Source organism: Heterocephalus glaber, unplaced genomic scaffold (assembly GCF_053883595.1).
Source record: "Heterocephalus glaber isolate CG9 unplaced genomic scaffold, H.glaber_assembly_v1.0 deba00001429, whole genome shotgun sequence".
NCBI lineage: Eukaryota > Metazoa > Chordata > Mammalia > Rodentia > Bathyergidae > Heterocephalus > Heterocephalus glaber.
In genome coordinates this window covers 17,995,872-18,014,144 of record NW_028258294.1, presented here as the reverse complement: position 1 = coordinate 18,014,144, position 18,273 = coordinate 17,995,872, and the positions used below count along the sequence as shown (strand labels likewise).

Here is an 18,273-nt window from a genome sequence, read left to right as displayed (position 1 = left end):
AAAAAGAATGAATGAATGAATGAAATTATGAGCTGGGTGCGGTGGTTCACTGTAATCCCAGCACTCTGGGAGGGTAAGGCAAGAGGAACCTAAACTCAAGTCCAGGCTGGGCAATTTAGCAAGACTGTCTCCAAATAAATAAAAGTGGCTAGGGATGCAGCTCAGTACAAAGGCCCTGGGTTCAATCTTCAGTACCAGAAAGAAAGAAAGAAACAAACAAACAAAACCAATGATTCTATAACCCTTCAATAATTATGCTGCCTTCAAGCTGGAAGACACACCAAATGATGTCAAAAACTCCATCTATGGTAACAAGGCAATAATTAGTTGTTTCCAAAGTCAGTATTTCTAAGTTTTCTCTCAAATTACATTATTTTGCATGTTTAAACCTTTTATAGTCAAGAGTTCTTCATGTCAAGTATACATCTCAATAAATGATAAATTACTTTGTAACTTAAAAGTTAGTTCCAACAAGTATCTAAAAAGATGTATAAGAAATATTTCATAGGGAGGGATGGAGGGGTTGAAGGGAGGGCAGGGGAAGGAGGGGAAAAAAAAAATTTCACTGCTGAAATGAGTGTAAAGTATACCACTACTTTAAATTTTCATTCTACATCTAGCTGGCAAGAATCTTTACAGATAAGAGAAAATATATAAATATTGGTTGCAGAGAGAACTGATTTTAAAACAGAAACAAAGATAAAAATGTACTCTGGCAGTAGCAACATAGCACTCACTCAAAGCTTACATTACCATCTTTGACTCACAGTCAAGACATAATTTATCTGTTGAGTACACAAAAATAACTAAATTGTTTATAAAAATTATATAGCCTGTATCATGGAAGTAGCTAACTACTGGAGAAGCTGCACTAATTTTATTGGACAACCTTTCTCCAAATTATACTTTTTCTTTGTGAGGCAGGGTCTATGTAGTTAAGGCTGGCCTCAAACTTGTGACAATCCTCCTGCCTCAGTGCACACACCCAGCTCCAAATTGCATGATTCATAAAGCAGATACTCTTTAGAAGAATATGAAATTTTATGAGCCTTCAGCACCCATCTTTCACAGAGGCCCTCTGTATACACGAATCTGATAGATACCCATAAATCTACCTCACCTGCTTTTACTGACCAAGATTTACCTCTTAAGGAAAAGGGTTGTTTTGAAAAGCATGAAAAAAGAAAAAGTTCTACAGATCAAAACTCTTCACGTTTATCCCATAATAAGCCTAATCTCACTTCCAGATGAAGGCACCTCCAAAATACTGAAAGAGCAATTCTGTCTTACCGTCTTCTTGCCAGTGCTACCTTTCCAGGTAAAAGCTCCCCCTACTCCTATGACATTCCTCTTATGGCATAATTCCTACTTTGGCCCACTGTATCTTTACAGGCCCCTTAGAGTGGAGTGAGCTGAGTGAGGAAAAGTATATGCCCCTTTCATTAATCCATCCAGGTATCAATACATTTAAGAAAAACATCTCTTCTCAAAGGAAGAACCATTGGAAACTTTTAAAAGCAAATCCAGAATGTTTATTTCAACTTTAAAAAGGTCACTCAACATAGGCCTTTGCCATCTACAAGATGCAAGAGACCAAAAAGAACCTGAATGTTACTGACTTTTTCCCATGGCATCAACCAAAGAAAGAAGACAAGTAGGCTATTAAGCTGTTTAAAAAATCTTCCCCGGTTAACATGTGACCCAGCAGGGAGAGGTTCAAGAAACTAGAGCCTTTCTTTTTCTTCCTAACAACCTGGTCTGTTTCCACTCCTTTTCCCTTTAAGACACATCTCTCACAGCTAGCAGCTCTTTCAATCATTTACTTTGGATGTCTGCTGGAGAACAAATGATCTTGCTCATGCAGATGAGTTTGCCAGACTTGTGTGTACTTTCCAGTCTCTGGGCCCTTTATTGTTCTGGGTGAAACCTGACCCTTTGAAATGGATACCAAAGCACCAGAAAAGAAATTTTTAAAAAGAGGAAAAAGCTGAAGGAAGAGGCAAAAACCTCTTCCTTTGCTCTCCTAAACAGGCTTGTCACAAAGTAGTAACCCACCCCAAAAGACAGTTTTCATGAAACATACATGAAGATTCACACAAGATGTCATTAATGGTATTATCTGATCTAATAAATGTTAACATTTCTCTTAAGAGTACATTGCGCTGACAAATCTGAATCAAAACAGGGATTATTTTTCACTTTATTATCTTAACCTGATTAAGTATTTCAAAAGAATTTTATTTCAGTCTTTAACTGTTATTAGACAGTATATTATATACTTGATCCAAACAAGCCACATAAAATTAAAAGCTTACCTATAATTTCAAAATTAGAGGGGATAAATTTGTATTTAGGTCTTTTCAGCTTAAAGTAATTTTGTCATTTGTTAAATTCAAAAAGGCAAATAAAAACAACCCAATAGCCTTCTTTCCCCAAAGAATGTTCTGTTTGGAAGATCTGATAGCTCGAAAGATATTCATCATTGAGTGATCATGTATCAAACCTAAAAAATTATATTCTTCACATTTGGGGAAAATAATTGATAAATCACATCAAACTGAAGCTAATGTGCTTATCACCTCAAAATTTAAAATATTATACATTAGATTCCTCCAAGTCCTACTTATTCAGTAATTCTTCTCTACCAATAAAATATTATTTTAAAAGATAAATGGGGGCTGGAGATACAGCTCAGTGGTAGAATGTGTACTTAGCATACATGAGACCCTGGGTTCAACACATACCTCCAAAAAAAGAAAAAGACCTAAGTAGCACCATCTATATTTTATATGACTAGGCCAGTTCTAGAATTCTTAGAATTTGAAAATTCTCGTGGCATTCCTTCTGTGTTGCACTAAGCTAATTAGCAGATTTGGCCCAAACTTCAAATGAGACAACTGCCACTGAAGATGAAGAAAAGGTTCTGACCTAAGCTTCAATCAAGATTTCAAAATATAACCCACACTAATACAGGTATTTGGGATTGACAGCAAACTGAAAAAAAGAATTATGGAAGATACTGGAGTTTGAGAAAAATATTAAGTACAATACAAACACAAACAGTATTCTATATATTGCCACTTTAGTGTGTTTTCAATGCATGTTCTTGGATAACTACCTCCCACAATTATTTTCACTTACTTTAAGAAGTATCTCTGACCAGAAGATGTCTTGGCCATCTCCCAGCCTGCTGGCAGAGGTACGTCATCAGGTATCTCAAAAGAAGACTGGCGAAGATGTTGGGCAGCGGGTGTAGGTGCTGGGCCAGAGACTACTCCAGTGGGGGTCAATGTCCCAGGAGAAATGGCTCCCAGCTGCAAGGACGCTGGAGAGGAATGAGCTCGAACATGTTGTGGAGTCAGGGCTCCTGCAGTGCCTGCATCGGTACTGGCCTAGTGGGATTAAAATGCAAATTTAGAAAAAGAAAAAACATTTCGGAGAGAGTACCTCTAAACTTCTTAAATATAACTTGACTGCAACCAAATATCTAAGTAGTACTGGCAAATTTCAACATTTAATATACACCAGGTTTTCAAACAGATATGCCCTGTTCCCAGATACTGGAGACTGAATCCAAAGCATTCTCAATGAACATCATCCCCTGACCCATTTATTTATTTTTAAAATAGGGTCCTGCTAAATTATCTGGACTGGGCTTGAACTGTTGATCCTCCTGCCTCAGCCTCCCACAGGGGTGGGATTACAGATGTGTACTACCATGCTTGGCTAAATAAATACTTTTAAATTATGCAATGTTAAAGGAAGTGAAGAGCAGGAAATACTGGGGGAATGGTGGTGTGGTGATGGCGGCTGCAGCGGCACAATGCCTATACAGTTCCAGTTACTTGGGAGGCTGAAGTGAGATCAGTTTAGCCGAGGAGTTCAAGGCCACTGGGGCAACATAGTGAGACCCTACGTCTTAAAAACCTTAAATTATGTAATTTTAAGATATACTATCAGCATTGATAACTTTATTGATGAACATTCTATTTAAATGAATTTCTACCTACTACAAACTAGATACGTCTTCCACGCTTTTTGCAGACAAATAGTATAGAAGGAAACAAAGGTTCCTAATAGTAAACAGAGAATTTTTAAATCTAATTTCTAGAGGCGAGCATGATGACACATGCCTGTAATCCTAGCACTGACTATGCTACATAGTTCAAGGCCCATCTGAGCAATATAGTGAGACCATGCCTCAAAAAACAAAAAAGTAAAACACAAAAATCTGGTAGCTGGATATGGTGGTGCACACCTATAATCCCAGCATTCCTGAAGCTGAGCCAGGATTGCTTTGAATTTAAGGCCAGCCTGGGCTACATAGCCAGACCCTGTCTCAAAAAAATGAAAACTAAGTTTTAAAAGGTCAAGGCAGGAGCTTGAGGTGTAGCTCAGCGGTAAAGCACCTGCTTAAACATAAGAGGGCCATGAGTTCAATGCCCAGCATGAAATAGAGGTAAAGGTATTACGAGTGTTTTTCCAAGTTTTAAAAAAATGTTTCAGGTGACCAGTACAGTGGTACGTACACACACCTGTAATTCTACCACTTGGGAGGCTGAGGCAGGAGGACTGCAGCAAATTTGAGGCCAGCCTGAATTACATAATGAGACCCTGACTCAAAAAACAAAACAAAACAAAAAGCCTTCTGGTATAAACATAACCCAAAGAATTACTACCCATTTTTTCACTAGGTTTTAGTTTTTTTTTTAGACCAAGCCCTAGTCATTTTTCCACTATGAACAAATCCCATCAATAAATCAGTCATTGAAATTTATACAACTTTTAGTGAATTCAAAAGATTCAGAACTGTTAAATATTCTTAAAAGTCATCTAAAGAATAGAATGAAAAAAATCAAAAGATGTAAGTTCAATTACAATTATGATTTTAAGAAGTGACATACATATTTACAACTACATAATAGGAAAAGGGCCAGGGATTTAGCTCAGTGATTCTGGCGCCTGCAAGGTCCCGAGTTCGAGCCCCGGTACCCAAAAAAAAAAAAAAGGCAGGAAAAAAATCTGTATCAGAAACTTCCCATCCAAGGGGGCTAAGTGTAACACTTAACAAGTATCATAACCTCTGTGAATCAGTTTTCTCTTTTGTTAAGATAGGTTTGTCATGATTTTAAAAAAAAGGAGAGCTGGGCTCAGTGGTTCCACCGCCTGCCTCACAAGAACAAGATCCCGAGTTCAATCCCTGGTACCAAAAAAAAAAAGGAAAATTAATCTTAACAGTCAACAGTCTGTGGACAGTACTTAAAAACTAGATTCATACTATTCATAATAGCTTTTTAAAATTCCTTTATTAGAATTAGGGTTTAGTTACCCAAAACAGAATTTCCTAGATTCACACAGGCAAGGAAAACTGAAAGGAATCAGCAATCATTTAATGCCTTAAAGCAAATTCATGTACATTTTTTAGCTGGGATTAAATATGAATTAGGAAAATCATTAGCAGAAATAAAAGTTAAATTTTCAGATGCACGTTGCCAGGTGTAATGGTGCATGCCTGTAATCCTTGCACTTGGAAGCTGAGGCAGGAGGATCTCTGCAGAGCTCAGGGCCAGCCTGAACTACACAGCAGATCCAGTCTCCAAACAAAAACAAACAAAAAAATTTTTTCAGATGCACTACACTTAGTCAAACATAAACAAAACCATATATATTTTTAAACTGCTGGATATAAATTCTCGCGTACCCACATACTGAAAGAATTTGTACACTTTTCAGCTGCAATATTTTTGGCTTACAGATAGTACAGGATGGGGAGTTCAATCTACGTGTATACTTTCAAAGTATATTAAGTAACTAGCAGCACCGCTGTGTAGTCTGCAGGATACATGCCAATATACATTTAGCCATAAGTTCAGAAACCCACTTCCAGAGGTAAGAGAAAAAGCATACCTAAGTCTGACAAATTGAAGTGGTTAAGCAAGCAGATAAATAGTTTTTCCTTCCTCCCCTTAACCCAGGTTTTTGTCATCAGGTTAAGTGAGCTTTTCTGAGTTCCAACCCCCTAGCTCTGTAACAGGAGAAAATACAACAGGCCTGCAAACAGGAGGGGGAATGGGAGTGGGGGCAGTAACTCTTCTTTCCACTCAAGTTACAGCCCGAGTGGGCTAACTACATTGCAGTATTTGGAAAACCAATTAACTTTTGGGCAAAGTTCCTCTGCCGTTTTAGCCCGAAACAACAACAACGACAAAAAAAACAAAACAAAAAACGAGCGGGGAGAAAATCCTACACTAAAGAAATCTACTAGGACCTACTGGAATGTTAAGACTTTCATAAAGTTTCACTTCAATGTTAAATCAAGTTGGCAAAAATAATCGAACGTTCTGTATGTGGAAAAGCAGCCATGTTCATATCCTCAACAGAAATTACAGAGCAGTGGAGATCCTGGGATTAGTCATCGCTTCCCAAACACTAACTTTTAATCACCGTTGAACTAGGCAGGACGAGGCCTATGAGTCAACCTGCAGTGTATTATCAAAGGCTTGTGCTAAAACCTCGGTTCAGTAAAGCGCAACTCAGTTCCTGCGCAACGTACAGATGTGGCTAATTTAAAAACATTTCAGCAGACTGTAAATAACAGTCTACAATTGGGAGGCAAACACAGGAACCTATTCAGTTTGATAAGAGTAACTCTGCCCAAGTTCCGAGGCAGAAGGAAGGGCAGGGGCGAAAGAAGTCCATAAACAACTTCCAGGAAAGTCTATGCAGGGAAAGCCCAAATCTAGGGTTCTGAAAGCGCCTGGCCCGCGAGGAAAATAAATGCTTTCGAGAGGGGGAGGAGGAGGGAGAGAAGGAGCAAGAAAACTAAATGGACCGGTTCAACCCCCACCCCTAATCAACACTGCAAAACAAGAGAACAATTATTTGACTCCCCAGGAGATTCAAGTGGACCGGGAGGCCCCGTAAGAAAAGGGGGCCAAGGCTCAATTCACAAACCCCGCCACCGCTGGCGAGTCACCCACACGCGGATGCCAGAGGTCCCCTCCCCCGGCCGGCCGGCGAGCGAAGGTGCGGGGCGCGGAAGCGCGCCATTGTGCGGCCCCCCGCGGCCGGCCGCCTCCCCACCCCCTTCCTTCCTCCCCGCCGCCCCCCTCGGCTCCCGCCAACCTCCAAGAACCCGGGGAAGAAAGAAAGGAAGCGGGGGGGGGGGGCGCCCCGGGCTGCAGCCGCGCAGAGAAACTCCAGCGCGGGGGGGAAAACAAATCTCAGCTCTGGACTCGAGAGGAGAGCGAGGCGGGCGCCGCGGCTCCCCCACCCCGGCCCCAGCGCCCCGACCCGGGCCCGCCCGAGGGAAGGGGACGGGGAGGGCGGCGCGGGGCGACTCGGTTACCTGTCGGGAGTGGGATTTGGGCTCCGGCGGCTTAAAGAAGGAGTCAGGCAGCTTCCGGAGCCTCATGGGCACGGTCTGGGGCACGTTGGCCGTCTTGGGGTTCATGACGGCGTTGAAGAGCGCCTCCAGGTCGGTCTCCGAGTCCCCCCGGACGTGCACAATCTGGTGGCCGGCCGGGGGGGCCTGCGGCGCCGCCTGGGACACTGGAGGAGCCGGCTGCCCCGGCGCGGACGGTGGGCCCTGGCCCGGAGCGGGCTGCGCGGGCGGCTGCCCCGGGCCCTGGGGCGCCGGCTGAGGCGGCGGCTGCTGCCCGGGATCCATGGCGCGAGCCTCCCCGACGCGCGCCCCTGGCCAGGCGGGCGAGGGCTCCGCCCGGACTCCGCGCTCGACGGGCGAGACGAGGAGCGGGCGCGGCGCTGTGCTCACGCTCAGGGCCGGGGGGCTGCGCCGCGGCCCCGCAGCCCCCGCCCCGGCGCCTCCGCCCCCGCCCGCGTCCCGGTTCCACTCGTCTGGTGGCTGCGCCTCGCGAGGGGCGGCGAGGGGCGGCGAGAGGCTCGGACGGCGGTGCCTCAGAACTTTTCCCTCAGCTCTCTGGACGGAGGCCGGACGACTCACCGCTGCCTGTCCCCTCCCCCTTTCTCTTTTATTTCCTTTTCTAGTTCCTTCCTTCCTCCCTTTCTTTTCCCCGGCGGCGGCTGCGCCCGACTGAGACAGAAACTCGCCTCAGACGCCAAAACTAAAGTTGAGAGAACTGCCCGCCCGAGCAGCGGGCCAGCTCCGCCTCCTCCCGGCTCTTCCTTCCTCTGCGCGCCCGCCCGCGCCGATTCCGCGACAGCCACCGAGGGAAACTTTCCCGGCGAGTTGCTGCATTCCTGCAGACTCCGGCCGGGCGCACGTGACTAGCACCCTCGTCCTGTCCTCCAGCCGTGCCTCACAGGGCCGGGGCCGCGCGCCTCGGGAACCCAGAGCTCAGGCTGGCTCCGAACTCCAGTCCCTGCGGAGAACTTGGCTCCCCTTGGCCGCAGCGAGTCCTCCCACCCTGCCTGGCTCTTGGCGCCCAGGGCTCAGGAAAGGCTCCTTCTGGGCCTGCACTGCGACATGGCCAAGGGCGACAGAACTCGGCAGTGGACATGAAATCCACTTACACCATCCCCGCGGAATGCCCATGCGGGCTTCCGGCCTCCAGCGTAGGTTGGAGTTAAAACTTGATACCATTAACAAGCACTAGTCTTAGTAAGTAAAGGGCCATTTTTTTAACATTAACTTCATTTTGCAAACTTCCCCCTGCCCCCCGCGGTATTGAGTACTGAACCCAGCGCCTTCACATTGAACTACATCCCCAGTCCTTAATGTGTTTTAAATTTTCAGACAGGGTCTCACTAAATTACCGGAGTGGGATTCAAATTTTTACCCTCCTGCCCAACTTCCCAAAGTGTTGGTATTATAGGCTTGCTTACTGACTCTTAGTATGTGGAAAACCACTTGCAAAGGGTAAATGATTACTTGAAGCTTTGATACTAGGTGTATATCTTACTAAAGGAAACCAAAAAAAGTTGCCTTTTAAAAAAAATGAAAGTCGTATCAACTTTTACCACTGAAATTTGCAATACAGTCATCGAAACCCTCAGTGCAGGAAAAAAAAAAAAGTGTTTAACTTCAGTTAAAAGCATTTCTCTGTACTTACCTTTCATCCTGGAGGCTTTGAGAGCCAGGAATCCCCGTGCTTAGTTATCCCTACGCCTGGCATGAGAACACACTTGTAAATGCGGACAGAATACGAAATGAGTGGGTGAAGAGGTCATCACCCAGTTTTCTGTGTGGCAGTGTCTTATATGCAAGGAGTCCATTTGGAATCACTCAAAAACATTTTTTTTCAAGTCATACACTTTTTTAAAAGCTCTATTGAGATATAATTCATATCCTATGCAGTTTGTCCATTTAAGCAATTTGGTGTTTTTCAGCATATTCATAGGATTGTGCAACAGTACTCTGATTTAAATTCCACTAGAAAATAAAACCCGCTACCTCTTTCTAAAAAATACCCTGCTTATTGTTTTAATGATTTTATCTGTAATGCTGATAAAACAGAGGTGTAAAGAGCATTAGGAAAAGAAAGGGCCCTTGTGCAAAAAGATAATCTTACTCCAGCCAGCACATGCCCGGGATAATTCTGAGTTGAAATCTGTACCACTTCGAGTAGATCAGACACTAAGCTTAAATATTGCATGGTTTCTCTTATATGAGAACCCCATTATATCAATAAAGTGCAAAATAAGGAATAGACAGTAGGAGACAGCGAGATGGATCTTTGGTACATGGGAAGGGACGGGGGGGCGGGGGGTTGAGATTAAAGGAGGGGTGGTATTTGCTTGTACCAAGTCCCTTCAAGGAATGTGATCATCATGTACTGCCCTACAAACATTGATACTATACATATATATTAGTGGGTCCGAGAGATGCGGGGGAGTGCTAAAGAAAGAATTGAGAAATGTCATGTACGATGTACCAACACCCCACAATGAATGTAATCATTATGTATTAAAACGTGTACCAGTAAAAAAAATTGTTTTTAATCTGTCACTTGGAGTAGTGAGTTTGGGCCGGCAGGTTTCACACACTGCAGGATTCTAATGTAACTGCCCTGGACCCCCAGTTTCCTGTCTGAAGAAGGGAATTGGTGTAAATGAACTTCAAGATTGCTTCTTGGATTCATTCCCACTCCTCCTCCCAAAAGTCAAGTGCATTTAACAACAAACTGGTAGGTTCTGGAGTTACAGAACCTAGTTCCACCGTTTACTAGCTGTGAGACATTGGACAAGTTACTTATTTAATATTGGCGTCAGGGGTAATAACACCTACCTCATACATTGTTGAAGCATTAAATGAGTCAATGGATATAAAGTACTTAGCCCAGTTTTGACATACAGTGAGTTCTTAGTAAATGTCAACTATCATCCTTGATACATGTTTATAGATTACTTCACAGTAGTGATATAGTCTCTCATTTGGAAAGCCCCTTTTTTTCTATAAACTGCCTATGTGCCCAGTGCAGCCTCAAATTCAAAATCCTTCTGCCTAAGCCTCCCAAGTGCAGAGATCACAGGCGTGTGCCACCCAGTCCAGTTGCAAGACCTTTTCTAATCACAACCTCAGGAATCCTGTTAATGCTGCTTTCCTCTTGCATCCAAGAATCAGTCCACACAAACAAAACCTTTGGGCAAAACTATGCATTAAAAACTCCAACTGATAGAAAACTTAAAGAACCAAAATGACTGAAACCCTGGGGTTGTACTGGAAGCTGTCCCTTAACTAGAGCCTTACTACTATGAACACTATAATTAAATGGTTTACCATATAGCAGAGGTGGTTTTGTTCAATATTGTTTCACCTGCCACTAAACTGAGAACAAAATTACCTTGATAAGTGGATTGAAGAGCTTTTTGGAGTGATTTTATGTTCTGTAGACACATCTGTGTTGTCAACCAAGATTTTTAAACTTGCTGTTCCTGTCTATAAAATTTCAATCATAGGTTAGTAAGGAATAAAGAAAATGGATTCAGTTCTTTGTCCCCTTTCTTCCTCCTCTGCCCCATTTTAGAACAATTGCAAGATTAAGGCAGCTTGAAATGGGGAGGCATATTCTTCATACAAAGATCCACTTTTATTGTGGGCTGTTATCAATGTCTATGTAAATCACCATCTCAAAACATTGGTCTTATTATTTGACCTATGAACTACAGTGGACCTTGGTCTGTAATTCACTTTAGCCACCTGCTGCTATGTCTATACCCAGTCATCATTCAGAAATACTCCAGTTGTGAGGTCAAACAATGTTATACCATCCTTTTATTATATATGTTGTTCTGTTGTTTCATGACTCCCACCTCATTTAGCACTAACCTCTCCCTTTTCTACAATCCCTCCATTCCTCTCTCTTTTCACTCCTCTGTGGTTTGAATGTTTGTGTCCCTCCAAAATCCATGCTGCAATTTAATCTCCAATGCATTATTATAAAGAGAGGCTTTAGGAGGTGGTGATTAGGTCATAAAAGGGGCTTTGCACAGTGTTTAGTCCTCCTGTCCCTCTGTCCCTTCTACCTTGTAAGGATAATCTTCATCCCATCTGGAAGATGCAACAAAGTGCCATCTTGGACACATGAAAGAAACTTGCCAGCACCTCAATCTTGAATTTCCCAGCCTCCAGAGCTGCGAGAAATAAATTTTTATTATAAAATACCCAGTCTGTAGTATTTTGTTACAGTAGCACAAATGAACTAATATAACTTCCTTGTGGCTTCAGTTTGGAAATCATAATCCATTGCTTAAACTTACAATCCTCTATGCCCTCAACTTCACATCCCATGTATTTTTACAAACTGGATAAATCCAGTTAATGACCTTTTCCCACTCCAATACCAGGCCCCACATTCATTAACAACTTCATTAATCCATTCTTTCATATTTTGTCCACGTGTAGTTATGCTACCATCCTAGAGGTAAGCACATGCTATATGATTACAAGAAGGTATTTACTATAGAACTTCAAATTTTGTCCCATCACAATTCCCTGGTGAGTAGTACAATCATTTTGCATTTTGATTACCATGTTTTAAAAGTATTGATTTGCTAAGTGTAAACACGTGAAACTTCTTGCTGAGAAGTGAAAAGAAATAGTAGTCCTTCTCCCAGCCTCTGGGAAGCCCTGTTGACTCCTGGTTTCTGGAGACAACCAAAGGGCATTTCACAGATGAGTGAACTGTGCCCTTCCACATTTACAGTCTCCAGCCAGGTTTCTTTGCATCTGCCGTGAGCCTCTTCTTATAGGAGATAGCTGCTCTCCATATCATGTTTATTCATTATCTTGCTACCACCTAAAAATCGACATCTCCAGCTGCTCAGAGCTGAGGAGATACCCATGCACAAAAGTCCTGAAAGTCTCCCCCTGAACCTACAGAAACATGTCTACATGCTCACAAGGCTTTCCCACCATAGGTACATAACTGTATTTGAAGAGCAGTACCTGTTCTCCACTTCTTCGTGTTGTACATTCACCCTTCAACTCAACACATCTAAAACTGAATTCTTCTACTTTTCTCAATCACCAACCAAGCACAACCACATCTGAGCCTTGTACTTCTGATTTATCATCTCAGTTAATAGCATCACAACCAGTCCACTTGATCAAGCCAGAAAAACTGGGTGTTCTCAACCCTGTCTAATCATCAATTATATCCAACCAGTTACTAAGGTGCATTAATTTTCTTTCACATCTGAAAGTCTACCATCCAACTCCATGCCCATTTTTATTCTGCTTTACTTCTTATCACTTTTTCCAGCACCCACAAAATCATGTGCCTGCTTCTACTTGTATTTGGCTCTGTCAGAGTTCTATTCTGATGTCAGAATGATCTTCTCAATATGTAAGTCTGATCATGGTATAATACTGTTCAGGACAAATTTAATCCTCCTAGTATGACATGACCTTGCTTTCTGTCTTCAACTTACCTCTTATCACTCACCTATATGTGTTCTGTTTTCAAGGGATACTGAATCACTTGCGGTTCCTTGACTAAGCCATTTTCCCGCTCAACCTTTGTCTCCGCATATGTAATTGCTGCTATTTGGAACTTACTCCTCTCCCTCTCTTTGGCCTGTTTCCCTTGATACTCAACAGTCAAGAGTTAATCTCTAACAGGAAGGCCTTGGTAGCTCTCCCCTTCTCACTGGTCCCCACCCCCACAGTAGGCAAGATGCTTCACTTCTGAGCTCTAACAGAATCTGGCCATTGCTTTTATCATGACATTTACCATATTTTATTATAATTGTGTGTGTGCCCCTAACACCCCTCTGAGAATTTCTTTAGCACTTCAGTCTAGTGCTTTCCCAACTAAGCTATTTCAGCTTCCCTCTGAGTACTTCTGGAGCAGTACAGAGTACTTCTCCCATCTCTACATCCCATGCCAGTAATGCTTAATGAAAAACAAGTGCTCAATAAATATAGCAAGGTAGGAGGTGGGGCGGGGGGGAGGGGGCAAGGAAAGATTCCAGGGCCCAAAAGTGAAAAGTAGTTTGACTCTGAAACTACTTGCTGCCATGATTCTAATTTTGAAAATTCAGTTTCCATGGACAGACAGATATTTCTATTCCACATACATGCAAAACTTCACAACATTTACTAAACACCTATGAATTTTGCCTGAATTTAAAATTTTTGTTTTTGCAGTGGTGAGGATTGGATACAGGGCCTTGTAGATACCAGGCAAGTACATTGCCAATGAGCTATACTCGTAGCTTTCAATTTTTTCTTTTTTTTTTTTTGTACCTGAGATTGAACTCAGGACCTTGCGCTTGCGAGGCAGGCAGCAGAACCACTGAGCTAAATCCCCGGCCCCGCTTTCAAATATTTTTGATGAAATAAAAGCAACAGTTTATACTGTGCCAGACACTATGCTAAAAGCTTTAAGTAGATTCTCATTTAACACACAGCTCTTGGAATTAAAATATTAAAAACAACCTCTTATATATGAGAAAACTGAGATGAAGAGAGGTTAAATATTTGCTCAAATTTGCACTGCTAGGACATGACAGACCTGAATTTGAACCTATGTTTCAGGTTTCAGAGCTCAAATCCTCCATCAGTAATACTGTGTGGAATTGGATGGATTTCAAAAGGTTTATCAGTAATTTCATGCATTTAGAAGGATAAGGGAATGTAGGAATCCTATTATTTAAGGAGTAGAGTTTTATTTATTTATATACTAACTGTTGTATGGTTTAAGGTTATGTAGTATTAAGGTTAAACATTAAGGACAAAGTTGTATGCCCTCTTGAAAGAGTGAAGAGAGAAAAATCTTTCATTCTAAAGAAGGTGACATTTAGAGGCAAATTACTGGATAATAATTTTTAGAAGTTTTCACACTGCAAGGGATATAGATGGCCTCTGTTAGGATCCAATTTAAGAATTCCTGGTGAGGGTGAAAAGGGAAGAAACAGTTCTAGCAACTATTGCTGGGGCTCATGGAGCTCTGTTTTGCTCAGGATTCAATGTAGTTTTAATTACCTTTGAGGTGACTGGTATTCCCTCAGAATCAGACAGTATTTGTGAGTTCCCCTACAATGTTAATCCATTACTCGGACTCTGCCTTTCTTTTTGCTAATAATGGATAACTCTTTCCTTTCCTCCATTCCTCGTGATTTGTTCATGGCTTCAGCACCCTCAGAGCATCTGCTTATTTCCTTTTGTTCCTGGGACTTCCTACTGTTTGCTAACTATGCATCTAGTGTTAAATGGATAAAATTAAGATGAGCCAGTATGATGGTGCACACCTGTAACCCCATCACTCAAGAGGCTGAGGCAAGAGGACTGCGAGCTCAAAGCTAGGCTGGACAATTTAGTGAGTTCAAGGCTAGACTGGACTGTAGTGAGACCCTGTCTCAAAAAATTAAACTACTACAAATTACTATTTATTTATTTATTTATCATATGGGACTGGGGACCAAATCTAGGGCCTCATGCAAGCCAGGCAAATGCTCTGTTACTGAGCTACATGCCAATCACTTTTTTGTTTTGTTTTTTGAGATGAGATCTCACTAACTTGCCCAAACTGGCTTCAGCCTCTTTGAATACCTGGGATTACAAGTGTGTGTATACCATTGCATCTAGTAAAATTGCACCTCGTAAAAATTACTGATATTATTTAACAGGTAGTTAATAGTAGAGATGGAAAAGGGATTTAGCACACATAGATGTTTGAAGACAAAATGACCACAAAAGCTACTCTGATAGAGGTTATGTGCCACCACTCTTGGGGAACATCTTTAACTCATACCCTGTTACTTTCACATCTGTCACAATAAAAAGTGGTGTTTTTACCTTGGCAATAACTATGATACCCCTAAGCAAATAAGAAAAATACACAAAGTCATTTGTTTATCAATTTTAGAGAATAATATCTAAACACTTTAGAAATGGATATTTATATACAAATATTTTAAAAGCCAGAACCATGTTCACTTGTGCTTAGTTATACAGTATCACTTGGGGTAAAAGCCTAGGGCTGGAAATAGTATGAGCCATAGTACATTAATTTTAAAAAATTACAATGACAACATTTTATTTAAGTTAGCTTTCCTGACACTGATTTGTGGTTTTAACATCTGTGATATCTGTTTTGACATATGCATATCTTCAGCATGACATGTGGCACAAAAAATGTTTTTAAAATCATTACATTTAAAGCTAAATTTATTTTGAGAATTTAATGGAACAAACTCTCTGGTAGTGCCTCTTAATACCTAACACTATTTCCTAGGGGTCTGTCTAATGAATAGAGAACAGCTGGATACCATTTCTGTCTAATAACCTCTCATATATACATGAATGTAATTATTAAATCTTCCCTGAGTCTATTTTTCCTAAACAATTTCAGTTCCTTAACCCTTACTCAGTCTTGTTTCTCAACTCTTTAATCATGTTCTTGCAGTCCTCTGAATCCTTTCCAAGTACTCCATGTTCTTCTCTAGTTGTCAATGTCACAATATATGCTATATATAGTCCAAAACATCATTTATTTATATACAATTGATTAACAATTGTCAAGACTTTCTATATGGAAAAGGTGTATCATTTAACATTCTTTAGCAATGTATTTTATTTTAGGAAGTCAAAATTTGAACCTTCATGTGCACATGAATTTATTGTATTAGATTAGTAATAACAATATTTTGGAACTAAAAGGCAAAGGAGAGCCCTAAACTCAATTTCCCTTCTTTACAGAAGAACTTGAGTTCTTGGTTAATCTGCACTGTCCAAGATGGTAGCCACCAGCTATACTGAGATAAAAAATACAATTCCTTAGTCCCATTAGCCACATTTAAACAGCCACACACAGGGATAGTAGCTATGGTACTAGATGGCACATATATAGAACAGTCTCATCACAGAAATTTTCATTGGGTAAAGCTGCTTTAAATGACTTGCTCAATAAATATACAGGTCTTCAGTGGCAGTGCCAGAACTCCTGTTCTTGGTCCAAAGACAAAATATAAGATGACCTGTCTAATATACATTCATTGAGTTTATGTTTAAAGCATTTGTGCTAGGCATAAATTCTGACCAGTAGGTTGTAAGAAGTAAATTACTTTAGATAGGATTGCTGGCTATATAGAAAATGATAGGTGGTTTGGCTATATTTTACCTTCTAGCCTCTAGCTATTTAATGCATATATGTATGTAAATATGTAGGTTTGTTACTGAAATAGTCCTCTCATTTTCTCAGGGACATCAGACACTTCTCAGCTCACACTTAAATTTTTGTAGCCAATTTCTGGCTGAACTCCCAGGCTCTGTCCAGCTTTTCCTGCTCCTATCAATCTTCTATGATTTTACCCATTTTCCTCAAGTGCCATTTTCACTATTGCTCGTCCACTCACAACTGTAGCAGATCCCCATTGTGTTTCATACACTAAAAGTGACTGGTACCTACATGACACACTCTCAGGGCCTCCACATACATCATTCTGGTCCACTTAATTCCTATCCCTCTACCTAGATTGCAAAGCCTTCCATTAACTGTCACCCTTCTATTTCGCAAGATCATATCTTTTAAAAAATTTTCTTTGAAAAAAGGAAATTTCATGCTTTACATAGAAGACCCAAAAAACACGGTCAAAAGCCTTCTAGACCTAATTGACAGATTCAGTAGAGTAGCTGGATATAAGGTCAGCACTCAAAAAACAATAGCCTTCTTATACCCAAATAGCAGACCCATTGAGAGAGAAATTCGGTAAATAATTCCTTTTACAACAGCATCTAAAAAAATGAAATATCTAGGAATCAACCTATCAAAGGAAGCAAAAGACCTCTACACTGAAAACTACAGCTCCCTGAAGAAGGAGATTGAAGAGGACATAAGAAAATGGAAAGATATCCCTTGTTCCTAGGTTGGAAGAATCAATATAGTGAAAATGGCCATACTTCCAAAACTACTGTATAGATTTAATGCAATACCGATTGAAATTCCAACAATATACTTCACAGAACTAGAGAAAACAATCCAAAAATTCATTTGGAAGCAGAAGAAACCCAGAATAGCAAAAGCAATTTTGGGCAACAGAGACATGGCCGGGGGTATCACAATCCCCAACTTGAAACTATACTACAAAGCTACTGTGACAAAAACAGCACAGTACTGGCAAAGAAACAGACCCGAGGATCCATGGAATAGATTAGAAGATGCAGAAACAACTCCAGACATACTCAGCCACCTCATCTTTGACAAAGGAGCCAATCGCCCTCATTGGAGAAAAGTTAGCCTGTGCAATAAATGGTGTTGGAAAAACTGGATTTCAACCTGCCAAAGATTAAAACTAGACCCATACCTATCACCATGCACTAAAATAAGATTGAAGTGGATTAAAGAGCTAAATATCAAGACAGAAACAGTAAACTTGCTGGAAGATAAGTTAGGTAGAACTCTTGAAGACATTGGCATAGGAAAAGACTTTATGAACAAAACTTCAATAGCATGGGAACTAGCACAAAGAATCAACAACTGGGATCTCATCTTATTAAAAAGCTTCTGCACTGCAAGAGAAACTACCACCAGAGCTAAGAGACAACCTACAATATGGGAAGAAATTTTTAGCAGCTGTACCTCAGACAAAGGTCTACTATCTAGAAATTATAAAGAATTTTAAAAAATCAGACTCCCCAAATTCAAAGACCCAATTCAAAAATGGGCATCTGAAATGAACAGACATTTCTCAGACAAAGAAGTAAAAACAGCAAATAAATATATGAAAAAATGTTCAACATCACTGGTCATTCGAGAGATGCAGATGAAAACAACACTGAGATTCCACCTCACCCCAGAAAGAGTGGCTGCTATCAAGAAATCAACAAATAACAAATGTTGGCGGGGGTGT

General features: G+C 41.1%; 1 protein-coding gene across 12 annotated transcripts in view; it reads right to left on the bottom strand.

The window, feature by feature from the left end:
- The window catches only part of Yap1 (Yes1 associated transcriptional regulator), a 110,892-nt gene extending 102,663 nt beyond the window's left edge, over positions 1–8,229 (bottom strand). The window contains exons 1-2 of one of the 12 annotated variants that reach the window (XM_087212321.1): positions 7,349–8,229; positions 3,142–3,392 (exon numbers count right to left, since the gene is read on the bottom strand). In XM_087212321.1, the coding sequence (XP_087068447.1) occupies positions 3,142–3,392; positions 7,349–7,669 (572 nt within the window). In that variant the 5' untranslated portion in view covers positions 7,670–8,229. The remainder of the gene's footprint in view (positions 1–3,141; positions 3,393–7,348) is intronic. The other 11 variants (XM_087212324.1, XM_087212322.1, XM_087212325.1 and 8 more) reach the window with 11 other exon arrangements.
- Between the last annotated feature and the right edge of the window lie 10,044 nt (positions 8,230–18,273).